The sequence below is a fragment of the Oncorhynchus keta genome, chromosome 25 (assembly GCF_023373465.1).
Source record: "Oncorhynchus keta strain PuntledgeMale-10-30-2019 chromosome 25, Oket_V2, whole genome shotgun sequence".
Taxonomy (NCBI): Eukaryota; Metazoa; Chordata; class Actinopteri; order Salmoniformes; family Salmonidae; genus Oncorhynchus; species Oncorhynchus keta.
The window spans coordinates 21678572-21693437 of record NC_068445.1 but is presented as its reverse complement, the minus strand read 5'-3'; the positions used below and the strand labels follow the sequence as shown (position 1 = coordinate 21693437).

The 14866-nt window shown below is 44.1% G+C and overlaps 1 protein-coding gene across 1 annotated transcript in view; it reads left to right on the top strand.

The window, feature by feature from the left end:
• Nucleotides 1-14866, top strand: part of LOC118358408 (coronin-1C-A-like) — a 78140-nt gene that overhangs the window by 31854 nt on the left and 31420 nt on the right. Inside the window, exon 2 of the mRNA XM_035736212.2 lies at nt 2934-3133. Coding sequence (XP_035592105.1) covers nt 2936-3133 — 198 coding nt within the window. The 5' untranslated portion in view covers nt 2934-2935. The remainder of the gene's footprint in view (nt 1-2933; nt 3134-14866) is intronic.

Here is a 14866-nt window from a genome sequence, read left to right as displayed (position 1 = left end):
TTGAGAAGCCTTTTTGTCCTAGACTTGGCACTCCGGTACCGCTTGCCATGCGGTAGAGAGAACAGTCTGTGACTGGGGTGGCTGGAGTCTTTGACCATTTTTAGGGCTTTCCTCTGACACGCCTGGTGCAGAGGTCCTGGATGGCAGGCAGCTTAGCCCCAGTGATGTACTGGGCAGTACGCACTACCCTCTGTAGTGCCTTGCGGTCAGAGGCCGAGCAATTGCTGTACCAGGCAGTGATGCAACCAGGATGCTCACGATGTTGCAGCTGTAGAACCTTTTGAGGATCTCAGGAGAGAGACTTCTTTCTCAGGCTAAACTAAACAGTTGTAGGCTAGATGCCATACTATGTCCCAGAGAAGGGATGTGGCTATATGATGTAGGACCTAGTTTCTTCTCCCTGGTTGCCTCAACAACACTGTATTTCATCTGTTGAAGTTAAACAGACTATTTGACAAATCAGGTGTAAAAGGAGAGGTGATTTGAGTTGTTGAATAACAATGTATTAATCTAGTCAACCGAGAGTTAGGGCTGGGTGATAAGGCGTAAAACTCATATCTCAATGTTTTACAGACTTATGGGTGATTCACAAATATATCTAGATAAATGTTTTCTCTAAGCTTTGTTGTACAATTTTAAAGGTCAAACACACAGCATTTAAAATGGTCAGCAATAAACTAATGAATTCAGAGCTTGTGGAATATATGCCTTCCACAACCGTAAGACCCACTACTAATTTAATATTTTATCAAAATAGTTTTACCTGCTTTTTTGTGTGATCACTGATCTTGCATTCAGATCCGTCTATAGAAATGCAATTTGTCTAACAAATGTAACCAGAACCATGAATAATGCACATTCATGAATAATGTAGCAGGCATTAGTACCGGTCTCATAAACGATCTCGCCAGCACAAGCTAGTGAGTAGCCAGCTAATATTATATGTTTAGCCAACGTAAATCTAGGTATAATTTCACAAGCTCTGAATTCAGCTAACAAGGAAAAACAGATGAATTGTTATGAACACAACCTTGTCTGTCTCTAACTGTTTGAACAGCATGCTAGCCTTTCCACTTTGTACAGATGTTGAAATCAAGTGGCCTACCTCCTCAGAATGAGAACGATTTGCAAATCCCTTTATATAATTGTTTTATTCTTATTGCACATTTTATAAGACTAAACAGCTTGTAAAACCACCTTTTATTTTACTCAAATGCTGCTAGCGATATGTGGTACCGTAATGCGCACGTGACATTGAGCATTTCATTTTCCAGAATGAATGTTCATTGGTACATCTGTTTTAGTCTGCTCAAATTTTCAGTTTAAATATAAACAGGATATGGTTCTAAATGTTAACTTCTCTATTACAGTAAAATAATATCTCCATGTGTTCAGTGTCTATATGACAGATTTCTGTTTAACCCAAACCTCAAATGCAAAGAGCGTGTTGAAACCGTTTGTCAGAGCGGAACACGTGATCCCTCATCTTTGTTGTTGTGAGGGGCTTGGGAGACAGAGGCGAATGAGTGATCACGTGTGAAGCTTAATGCATTTCTATGCGCTTGTTGCTTATTTTGAACCTAAACTTGTCGCCTGCGTAATTCTGTTACCAAGGAATTGCCCTTAGCAGGAGGATATCTTTGAAAACTAGGTTACTACTTATTGTCCTCTCAGATGTGACTTCACTTGTAGCTGTTAAAAATACATGTTGTCCAAAGCGCCCTCATCTGTTAATTAACAGATTTTATTCCTGGGTGAGAATTTCAGCTGAACAACCTACCAAGTCCCTGACTGTTTTATATTTGAATTGGACATGTATTATTTTCGTTGGGAAATGGCACTTAAGTAGGTGAGCTATTCAATGGATGAAAGATGGTTCTTGTATTTCTAAGTTGTTTGATAGTTGGCATAATGCAAGATGAAAGAAAAACAAATGAAATGTGATGAGGTGTGAGCCTTGTGTGACATGTTATGTCAAACATGTTCATGTGCTAGGGTGGGGCTTAAATAAATATCCATGTATATGTCTAGATATCTGAGGTTATTTGAGGATTACCATTTCTCCCTGCCAAGCATTTTATCTCTTGGTTTTAATAGACTGTGATTACACTTTAACCTTCATGGCAAAGCCTACGCCAACATTATTTTCCAATCCAGGAATTCACTCAGGGAGGCTTTGGTTGCCCAGCTTTGCTATCATCTCTTTCTGTCTTGCTCTCTCGGCTTCATTTCTGCCTACTCTGTTGTTATTTAGTTCCTCGTTGCCTGTGTATGAGGAAGTACACAATAGCAAGTGTAGGCCTAATTCTGGTGGTGGAACAAAGGAATGATACAGCTGAGCTATGCTCATTGCTCAACTCTAGATAATTGGCGCTCATGCTGGCACATGTCTGCTGAATGTCAGCCTGGTTGTGTGTCAGAGGGATGGGGAAGGAGGGTTAGTCTGATCTGTCATATGGCTCCTCTCTCTGGCTGTACTATGCTGCTGTAGAATCTTACCGTAGTGATGTCCCAAATGGCGCCCTATTCCCTATAGTGCACTACTTCTTACCAGGACCCATAGGGAATAGGGTGCCATTTGGGATGAATGCTTAGTCTGACTGAGGCTGAGACTCACATCTGGCAGGGGAATGTGTAAAGGGCTCAGTCACACATGCAATCAATCTGTCTTGCAGAGTAGCAGTCACAGCTAGGGGACAGGACGTTCAAGGCACCCATGTCTCACAAGCAGTAAACACGTATACATGTGAGAGCTGCAGCCATGTAGCACCTTGTGAAATGCTGTTTTTTTTCTTTGTTTCTTTAAAGAATTGTCATTTGAGATGTTACAGGCCTAAAATCCTGACTGCTTGGTTTTGTCTTTTCCCTTTGATCGTGACAGTTTCCAAACTTAAACCCCAACTTTTCTCCCCCCCCCCCCGTCTACTATGCAGATATGTTCAGGCGAGTTGTGCGAGCGAGCAAATTCCGTCATGTCTTTGGCCAGGCGTTGAAGAATGACCAGTGCTACGATGACATCAGAGTGTCACGGGTCACATGGGACAGCTCGTTCTGCGCCGTCAACCCCAAGTTTGTCGCCATCATCATAGAGGCCAGCGGGGGCGGGGCCTTCCTGGTCCTCCCTCTTAACAAGGTGAGTCAGATTATTGACTATAACAACTGCATTGCATAGATCTGTCAGTGGGTTTCGCAAGGAAACGAATGTCAAGCAACAGAGGTTTATACATTCATATGTGCCATTGCTGCCTGAGCAGATTTGGGCTTTGGCCTAGTTTGACCTGTCCTTACATCTGTGGCTTTGACACACACTTCCCACACACACACCTCCCCCTGGGGACATGACTGAGTGTGTGTGTGTGTCTGCGTGGCTTTGGCCTGGGCCAGCCCCCCTCCTTCCCAGAGTCAGTTTCAACATGCCCTGTTTGCAGGGAAAAACCAGGCACGTCACACACAGCGAAATTTACTGCTCAGACCCACACACATCCAGGGGAAATCACACATTGGCCACCTACAAATCCCAACCCTGCAGTTATATATTTTTGTATTTATTTATTCATTTTATTTCACCTTTATTTAACCAGGTAGGCAAGTTGAGAACAAGTTCTCATTTACAATTGCGACCTGGCCAAGATAAAGCAAAGCAGTTCGACAGATACAACGACACAGAGTTACACATGAAGTAAAACAAACATACAGTCAATAATACAGTATAAACAAGTCTATATAAAATATGAGCAAATGAGGTGAGAAGGGAGGTAAAGGCAAAAAAAGGCCATGGTGGCAAAGTAAATACAATATAGCAAGTAAAACACTGGAATGGTAGTTTTGCAATGGAAGAATGTGCAAAGTAGAAATAAAAATAATGGGGTGCAAAAGAGCAAATTAAATACAGTTGGGAAAGAGGTAGTTTATTGGGCTAAATTATAGGTGGGCTATGTACAGGTGCAGTAATCTGTGAGCTGCTCTGACAGTTGGTGCTTAAAGCTAGTGAGGGAGATGTGTTTCCAGTTTCAGAGATTTTTGTTGTTCGTTCCAGTCATTGGCAGCAGAGAACTGGAAGGAGAGGCGGCCAAAGAAAGAATTGGTTTTGGGGGTGACTAGAGAGATATACCTGCTGGAGCGTGTGCTACAGGTGGGAGATGCTATGGTGACCAGCGAGCTGAGATAAGGGGGGACTTTACCTAGCAGGGTCTTGTTGATGACATGGAGCCAGTGGGTTTGGCGACGAGTATGAAGCGAGGGCCAGCCAACGAGAGCGTACAGGTCGCAATGGTGGGTAGTATATGGGGCTTTGGTGACAAAACGGATTGCACTGTGATAGACTGCATCCAATTTGTTGAGTAGGGTTTTGGAGGCTATTTTGTAAATGACATCGCCGAAGTCGAGGATCGGTAGGATGGTCAGTTTTACAAGGGTATGTTTGGCAGCATGAATGAAGGATGCTTTGTTGCGAAATAGGAAGCCAATTCTAGATTTAACTTTGGATTGGAGATGTTTGATATGGGTCTGGAAGGAGAGTTTACAGTCTAACCAGACACCTAAGTATTTGTAGTTGTCCACGTATTCTAAGTCAGAGCCGTCCAGAGTAGTGATGTTGGACAGGCGGGTAGGTGCAGGTAGCGATCGGTTGAAGAGCATGCATTTAGTTTTACTTGTATTTAAGAGCAATTGGAGGCCAGGGAAGGAGAGTTGTATGGCATTGAAGCTTGCCTGGAGGGTTGTTAACACAGTGTCCAAAGAAGGGCCGGAAGTATACAGAATGGTGTCGTCAGCGTAGAGGTGGATCAGACTCACCAGCAGCAAGAGCGACCTCATTGATGTATATAGAGAAGAGAGTCGGTCCAAGAATTGAACCCTGTGGCACCCCCATAGAGACTGCCAGAGGTCCAGACAGCAGACCCTCCGATTTGACACACTGAACTCTATCAGAGAAGTAGTTGGTGAACCAGGCAAGGCAATCATTTGAGAAACCAAGGCTGACGAGTCTGCCGATGAGGATGTGGTGATTGACAGAGTCGAAAGCCTTGGCCAGATCAATGAATACGGCTGCACAGTAATGTTTCTTATCGATGGCGGTTAAGATATCATTTAGGACCTTGATCGTGGCTGAGGTGCACCCATGACCAGCTCTGAAACCAGATTGCATAGCAGAGAATGTATGGTGAGATTCGAAATGGTCGGTAATCTGTTTGTTGACTTGGCTTTCGAAGACCTTAGAAAGGCATGGTAGGATAGATATTGGTCTGTAGCAGTTTGGGTCAAGAGTGTCCCCCCCTTTGAAGAGGAGTATGACCGCAGCTGCTTTCCAATATTTGGGAATCTCAGATGACACGAGAGGTTGAACAGGCTAGTAATAGGGGTGGCAACAATTTCGGCAGATAATTTTTAGAAAGAAAGGGTCCAGATTGTCTAGCCCGGCTGATTTGTAGGGGTCCACATTTTGCAGCTCTTTCAGAACACCAGCTGAATTGATTTGGGAGAAGGAGAAATGGGGAAGGCTTGGGTGAGTTGCTTTTGGGGGTGCAGTGCTGTTGACTGGGGTAGGAGTAGCCAGGTGGAAAGCATGGCCAGCCGTAGAAAAATGCTTATTGAAATTCTCAATTATGGTGGATTTATCAGTGGTGACAGTGTTTCCTATCTTCAGTGCAGTGGGCAGCTGGGAGGAGGTGTTCTTATTCTCCATGGACTTTAGTGTCCCAGAACTTTTTTGAGTTAGTGTTGCAGGAAGCAAATTTATGCTTGAAAAAGCTAGCCTTGGCTTTTCTAACTGCCTGTGTATAATGGTTTCTAGCTTCCCTGAACAGCTGCATATCACGGGGGCTGTTCGATGCTAATGCAGAACGCCATAGGATGTTTTTGTGTTGGTTAAGGGCAGTCAGGTCTGGGGAGAACCTAGGGCTATATCTGTTCCTGGTTCTAAATTTCTTGAATGGGGTATGTTTATTTAAGATGGTTAGGAAGGCATTTAAAAAAAATATCCAGGCATCCTCTACTGACGGGATGAGATCAATATCCTTCCAGGATACCCCGGCCAGGTCAATTAGAAAGGCCTGCTCGCTGAAGTGTTTCAGGGAGCGTTTTACAGTGATGAGTGTAGGTTGTTTGACCGCTGACCCATTACGGATGCAGGCAATGAGGCAGTGATCGCTGAGATCTTGGTTGAAGACAGCAGAGGTGTATTTAGAGGGGAAGTTGGTTAGGATGATATCTATGAGGGTGCCTGTGTTTAAGGCTTTGGGGAGGTACCTGGTATGTTCATTGATAATTTGTGTGAGATTGAGGGCATCAAGTTTAGATTGTAGGATGGCTGGGGTGTTAAGCATGTTCCAGTTTAGGTCGCCTAGCAGCACGAGCTCTGAAGATAGATGGGGGGCAATCAGTTCACATATGGTGTCCAGAGCACAGCTGGGGCAGAGGGTGGTATATAGCAGGCGGCAACGGTGAGAGACTTGTTTTTAGAGGTGGATTTTTAAAAGTAGAAGTTCAAATTGTTTGGGTACAGACCTGGATAGTAGGACAGCACTCTGCAGGCTATCTTTGCAGTAGATTGTAACACCGCCCCCTTTGGCAGTTCTATCTTGTCTGAAAATGTTGTAGTTTGGAATTAAAATTTCTGAATTTTTGGTGGTCTTCCTAAGCCAGGATTCAGACACAGCTAGAACATCCGGGTTGGCAGAGTGTGTTAAAGCAGTGAATAGAACAAACTTAGGGAGGAGGCTTCTAATGTTAACATGCATGAAACCAAGGCTATTACGGTTACAGAAGTCGTCAAAAGAGAGTGCCTGGGGAATAGGAGTGGAGCTAGGCACTGCAGGGCCTGGATTCACCTCTACATCGCCAGAGGAACATAGGAGGAGTAGAATAAGGGTGCGGCTGAAAGCAATAAGAATGGTCGTCTGGAACAGAGTAAAAGGAGGTTTCTGGGGGCGATAAAATATTATCAAGGTATAATGTACAGACAAAGGTATGGTAGGATGTGAATACAGTGGAGGTAAACCTAGGTATTGAGTGATGAAGAGAGAGATATTGTCTCTAGAAACATCATTGAAACCAGGAGATGTCATTGCATGTGTGGGTGGTGGAACTAATAGGTTGGATAAGGTATAGTGAGCAGGACTAGAGGCTCTACAGTGAAATAAGCCAATAAATACTAACCATAACAGCAATGGACAAGACATATCGACATTAATGAGAGGCATGCTTAGTCGAGTGATCAAAAGGGTCCAGTGAGTGGAGAGGTTGGTTGGGGGTCACGGCGATTTAGACAGCTAGCCAGGCCATCGGTAGCAAGGTAGCATAGGATGGAGGTCTGTTATTAGCCACCTCTTGCGCTCCGTCAGTAGATTAGTGGGGTTCCGTGTGGTAGAGGGGATTAATCCAAATCACACAACAACAACAAAAATAAAAACAATAGATATAGTTAGAGGACCAAGAAGAAAACATAATAATAATAATAATAATAATAATAATAATAATAATAAATACATTGAATGCCCGCAGATGGGCGTTCAGGTAACGTCGCGACGGAGGAGCCAGCCGGATCTCCTTCGGGTAGATAACGTCGGCAGTCCAGTTGTGAAGGCCCGGTGGGGCTCCTCGTAGGCAGTAAAACGGGTCCGGATAGGTGACTGCAGCCCCTGAGTGATTGGCGGAGCTGGCTAGCTCCGGAATAATTGATGTTTGCTCCGGAATCGACGAAAGCTGATAGTCACACGGATAGCAGCTAGCTAGCTGTGAGATCCGGGTATGGATGTCCAGAGAGCAGTTGAAATCCAGGGACATGGAGAGAAAAATTGGTCGGGTATGTTCCGTTCCGAGCCGCGCTGCGCCATACAAAACTGGCGATAGATTTTTCGAGTTAAAGGATAGCTGATGACCACAAACCGTGGTTAGCTTCTTTACTGGCATATCGTTAGTATTCAGCTAACTAGCTTCTGAACTAGCTTCTGAACTAGCTTCTGATTAGCTTCTGGCTCGCTCCTGGCTAGCTTCTGGCTAGTTTCTGGCTAGCTTCTTGGAATTTCTGGCTAGCTTCTTGGAGGATTAGATTTGAGGTAAATAATACTTTTTTATAAATATAAATTGGTGAGGCGGGTTGCAGGAGAGTGTTTTGAAGAGTTGATGGAAAATAAAATGTATGTGAAAAAAGTTGTAAATATATATATATACAGGACAAGACGAGGACAAAAGACGTCTGAACTGCTATGCCATCTTGGTTGAACATTTATGTGTGTGTGTTCGAGAGCCTACATATTTCCCTTTGTCATTCATGAGGAGAAGGCAACAGCATTTTGTGTATCAGTAGCAGAATCACATAGACGTGTTTCAGGTTGTGGACATATGGGGATTTTTTGCTGTGTGAGATTGGATGGATTCTGGGTTGCTCAGCATTGCAGGCAGCAGTACATACTGGTGGTGGTCAGTGGAGAGAGAGAGAGAGACTGCAGTCTGACTGGCCCAGATGTGGGAGACCGATACTACAGATTCACTATTCTGAAGATCATAATAAGTGCCATCTTTGTATCAATGAAATGGTTTGTTAGTAACTCAAGTCTGTGTTCACCTCTCCTATATTTTGAACAGAAAGAAAGCAAAAGCCCCGTCAGCTCAGCGGCAGTTGTTTTAATGACCTTAAATTAACCAGCTGTCAGATTTACAGTTCATTATTGTCATTTATCTTCTTTTAGTGAGGGACAACACAGTACCATAGAATACTGTAGCAGCTAAAATCCACCTTTTTGTTATTTGTGCCTGTTGGCTCTTTACTATATCCTCAGTGGCCGGGTGATGGTGTACTCACCGTGGCGATGATGTAGGAGGATAATATTACTTGAAGGGATACTATGGGATTTTGCTAGGGAAGCCATTTGTCTACTTAGAGTCCGATGAACATGTGGATACTATTTTTATGTATCTGCATTCAGTATGAAAGTTAGAGGTAGTTTCGCGAGCCATCGCTAACTAGTATTGGCGCATTGACTGGAAATTTATGGTAATAGCTTTAGTTTCTCTAGTTAACGACTGGACTGGCGCTAGTTAGCCACTGGGCTGGCGCTAGTTAGCCACTGGGCTGGCGCTAGTTAGCCACTGGGCTGGCGCTAGTTAGCCACTGGGCTGGCGCTAGTTAGCCACTGGGCTGGCGCTAGTTAGCCACTGGGCTGGCGCTAGTTAGCCACTGGGCTGGTGCTAGTTAGCCACTTCAAATGATTTATTCGGCTATTTCAGCCACACCTGTTGCTGACAAGTGCATAAAGTTGAGCAGACACCCATGCAATCTCCATAGACAAACATCGGCACTAGAATGGCCTTACTACTTCTGAAGATCTTAGTGATGCCACCTTTCCAAGAAGTCATTTTGTCAAATTTATGCCCAGATAGAGCTTCCCCGGTCAACTGTAAGTGAAGTGACAACATCTAGGAGCAACAAGTGGTAGGCAAGCTCACAATGGAACAGCTGAGTGCTGCAGCATGTATAAATTGTCTGTTCTCTGTTGCAACACTCACTACTGATTTCCAAACTGACTCTGGACGCAGCGTCGGCACAATAACTGTTTGTCAGGAGCTTCATGAAATGGGTTTCCATGTCCGAGGAGCCGCACACAAGCTTAAGCTCACCATGTGCAATGCTAAGTGACAACTGTAAAGCTTGCCGCCATTGGACTCTAGAGCAGTGGAAATGCCTTCTCTGGAGTGCTGAATCACCATCTGACAGTCTGAAGGACGAATCTGGGTTTGGCAGATGCCAGGAGAACGCTACCTGCCAATGCATAGTGCCAACTGTAAAGTTTGGTAGAGGAGGAAAAAATGGTCTGGGGCTGTTATTCATGTTTTGTGCTAGGCCCCTTAGTTCCAGTGAAGGGACATCTTAGCGCTACAGCATACAATGACATTCTAGATAATTCTGTGTTTCCAGCTTTGTGGCAAAAGTTTACGGAAGGCCCTTTCCTGTTTCATCATGACAATACCCCCGTGCACAAAGTGAGGTCCATGCAGAAATGGTTTGTCGATCGGTGTGGAATAACTTGACTGGTCTGCACAGAGCCCTGACCTCAACTCCATCGAACTCCCTTTGGGATGAATTGGAACGCTGACTGTAAGCCAGGCCTAATCCCCCAACATCAGTCTTTGACCTCTAATGATCTGGTGGCTGCAGCAATATTCTAACTTCTAGTGGAAAGCCTTCCCAGAAGAGTGGAGGCTGTTATAGCAACAAACTGGAGACCAACTCCATATTAATGCCCATGATTTTGGAATGAGATGTTTGATGAACAGGTGGCCACAAACTTTGTTGTGTAGTTTTGCATGCAGTTTGAAGGAAGTTACTTAGACACACACACATGGTATCCACAAGTTCATCTGACTAGTGGGAAGTAGAAAAAGGGCTTCATTGCCAAAGTCCCAAAGTATCCCTTTTTGGGTATTAAAGGGTATTTTTAGAGGAAAGCATCCAAACTGGCTTCAGATATTTGATACAAGCAGGACATGGGACCTAGGAGGATAGGGTGGGTAGTGTTACAATGCCTTTGGAAGCGAGGCTGTTCCTGATGGATGGCAAAAAGGCCAGCCAGGCAAGCCTTTTTTTCTTCAGCTTTGCCCCTTTTAACAGCAAGGTGGTTTTCCAGTTCAAATGTCTGTTTTGCATACAGTAAATAAACATACATTTGCATTTCAGATTTCACTACAGGGAGGACAAACACTGTTCGTGTCTGAGCAACTGGGATGATTGTGTCCGCTCTCCCTGAGTGAGGTTTCCCAACCCTCACTATAGGCTGGCAGGCTATCTCGGTTATTATAGCATTGTGTACAACACAAACTAAACCAAAGGCCTCTGGGGACAGGACCTCTCTGTGCTGCTCCGCTCCATATAAGGGCCTTAAAGCGCTCAGACCACTTTGCTCTACCCTCAGCTTGGAGATTAACAGCATTTGGACAGTGTTTGGTTGTAAACCGTTGACTGAACACCCACTCCTGGGGTCATGCAGTTTGGCATGCTTTCTCTCTATATATTCAGCTATTAATTGGCTACATTAGGTTATGATGTATGAAAAACTGGTGTAACGTAATTAAATGCAAGTCATTAGCCTATTCTTGCATTTATTTATTTTTTTAAGTATATGTAATTTTGATTTTTTTTTTACATCAAAATACGACTGCCTTAAAGGGGCAAACGTTCCAAACGAGACATTGACTGGCTAGTCCCAATGCTAGGTTTCTTTTTGCAGACTAGCCAGCATATTGCTAGTACGTTCACAATTGAAGGTTTACTTCTGTGAATCACTTTCCCTAAAATAAACTGAGTTTTTTTTTGCTTTGGATGGCTCACGTGTGCTGTGTGAAGGCATCAACTCATGTAGGCGTAGTTTTTGAAGTAATGACTTGCGGCAGCGTGAATGAAAGGCTGATCATATTGCTCATACAAATATCATGACTTTTCTGTCTTTAGTCTACAATGGTAGACTGTGACAGAGCAGGTAAATGTTGAACTGGAACGTTACAGTCAGTAAAAACATGTCGGGCCGGTGACTAACGAGATCCACTGGCATGACATGTTTTTACTGGCCCTAGGCCAGCGGAACATTGTTAATGTCGGACCAAATCCCCCCTCAATTAGTTTAATTAAAGTGTAGAAGGTCAGACACTCCTTGACGCCAACGGGGTCTCTGGTCTGTGATGTCCCTCAGTAACAGCATTAGTTGTTATTAGTGTCATAAGTGGTCAGTAGTAGATGTCTGGCTGCAGCAGACGCGTGCACACACAGAGCCTGGTGGTGTTCCTGCATGTCTGGTTCAGCGGGGCCCCAATGTCAGCCAGCCATGGCCTGATATGCAGTAAGTTCTGCCTGTGTGGTTTTGACGGCTTGTAACCAGAGCAGGCCATTGGTGGACCGTGTCATTTGACTCCGCTATGATCTTGGGAAGCCGATCCTCTGGCCTGTCATCACACAGCCACAACCATGCACCTTACTCAATACAGCCATGCGCCTTACTCAATACAGCCACCAATACGGCCCGCTACCAGACCCTGGCTGTGTCTCAGGGATTTATATTTAAAAAAATGTATTTCATCTTTTATTTAACCAGGTAGACGAGTTGAGAACAAGTTCTCATTTGCAATGACACAGTAGACAAAAGTAAGTCTATATACAGTGTGTGCAAAAGGTATGAGGAGATGGGCAATAAATAGGCCATAGGAGCGAATAATTACAATTTAGCAGATTAACACTGGAGTGATAAATGAGCAGATGATGTGCAAGTAGAGATACGGGTGTGCAAAAGAGCAGAAAAGTGAATAAAATAAAAACAGTATGGGGATGAGGTAGGTCAATTGGGTGGGCTATTTAGAGATGGACTATGTACAGCTGCAGTGATTGGTTAGCTGCTCAGATAGTTGATCTTTAAAGTTTGTGAGGGAAATAAGTCTCCAACTTCAGCGAATTTTTAAAAATGTATTTATTTATTTTTTTGCTGCAATTTGTTCCAGTCACTAGCAGCAGAGAACTGGGAGGAAAGGCGGCCAAATGAGGTGTTGGCTTTAGGGATGACCAGTGAGATATACCTGCTGGAACATGTGGTACGGGTGGGTGTTGTTATCGTGACCAGTGAACTGAGATCAGGCGGAGCTTTACCTAGCATAGACTTATAGATGACCAGGAGCCAGTGGGTCTGGCGACGAATATGTAGCGAGGGCCACCCGACTAGAGCATACAGGTCGCAGTGGTGAGTGGTATAAGGGGCTTTGTTAACAAAACTGATGACATTGTGATAGACTGCATCCAGTTTGCTGAGTAGAGTATTGGAAGCTATTTTGTAAATGACATCGCCGAAGTCAAGGATCGGTAGGATAGTCAGTTTTACTAGGGTAAATTTGGCAGTGTGACTGAAGGCTTTGTTGCGAAATAGAAAGCTGATTCTAGATTTGATTTTGGATTGGAGATGTTTAATATGAGTCTGGAAGGAGTGTTTACAGTCTAGCCAGACACCTAGGTATTTATATTGTCCACATATTCTAAGTTGGAACCGTCCAGGGTGGTGATGCTAGTCTGGCAGGCAGGTGCGGGGCAGAGAACAGTTGAAAAGCATCCATTTGGTTTTACTAGCGTTTAAGAGGAGTTGGAGGCCATGGAAGGAGTGTTGTATGGCATTGAAGCTCATTTGGAGGTTAGTTAGCACAGTGTCCAAAGAAGGGCCAGAAGTATACAGAATGGTGTCGTCTGCGTATACCAGTCTGCTGTTCCCACATGCTTCAAGAGGGCCACCATTGTTCCTGTTCCCAAGAAAGCTAAGGTAACTGAGCTAAACGACTACCACTCACTTCCGTCATCATGAAGTGCTTTGAGAGACTAGTCAAGGACCATATCACCTCCACCCTAGACCCACTCCAATTTGCTTACCGCCCAAATAGGTCCACAGACGATGCAATCTCAACCACACTGCACACTGCCCTAACCCACCTAGACAAGAGGAATACCTATGTGAGAATGCTGTTCATCGACTACAGCTCGGCATTCAACACCATAGTACCCTCCAAGCTCGTCATCAAGCTCGAGACCCTGGGTCTCGACCCCGCCCTGTGCAACTGGGTACTGGACTTCCTGACGGGCCGCCCCCAGGTGGTGAGGGTAGGCAACAACATCTCCTCCCCGCTGATCCTCAACACGGGGGCCCCACAAGGGTGCGTTCTGAGCCCTCTCCTGTACTCCCTGTTCACCCACGACTGCGTGGCCACGCACGCCTCCAACTCAATCATCAAATCATCAAGGTGTCCTGGGGGCAAACTACCTGCCCTCCAGGACACCTACACCACCCGTTGTTACAGGAAGGCCATAAAGATCATCAAGGACATCAACCACCCGCACCACTGCCTGTTCACCCCGCTATCATCCAGAAGGCGAGGTCAGTACAGGTGCATCAAAGCTGGGACCGAGAGACTGAAAAACAGCTTCTATCTCAAGGCCATCAGACTGTTAAACAGCCACCACTAACATTGAGTGGCTGCTGCCAACACACTGTCATTGACACTGACCCAACTCCAGCCATTTTAATAATGGGAAATGATGTAAATATATCACTAGCCACTTTAAACAATGCTACCTTATATAATGTTACTTACCCTACATTATTCATCTCATATGCATATGTATATACTGTACTCTACATCATCGACTGCATCCTTATGTAATACATGTATCACTAGCCACTTTAACTATGCCACTTTGTTTACTTTGTCTACACACATCTCATATGTATATACTGTACTCGATACCATCTACTGTATGCTGCTCTGTACCATCACTCATTCATATATCCTTATGTACATATTCCTTATCCCCTTACACTGTGTATAAGACAGTAGTTTTGGAATTGTTAGTTAGATTACTTGTTGGTTATCACTGCATTGTCGGAACTAGAAGCACAAGCATTTCGCTACACTCGCATTACATTTACATTTACATTTAAGTCATTTAGCAGACGCTCTTATCCAGAGCGACTTACAAATTGCCGCCCTACCCCAACCCACATGAAATAGCCTATTTGAGGCTGTTGAGGAGAGGGCAGGACCACATCAATGGCCAAAGTGAAATGGAGACAGTAGATACAGCTGTTCTGTTGAAATATAGAGACAGTAGATCTAGCTGAAATGTCATAATATAAAAGAGACAGTAGATCTAGCAGGTAATAATAATAATAATAATAATAATAATAATAATATATTCAACCTTCAACTCTATATATATATACTGCTCAAAAAAATAAAGGGAACACTAAAATAACACATCCTAGATCTGAATGAATGAAATATTCTTAAATACTTTTTTCTTTACATAGTTGAATGTGCTGACAACAAAATCACAAATTATCAATGGAAA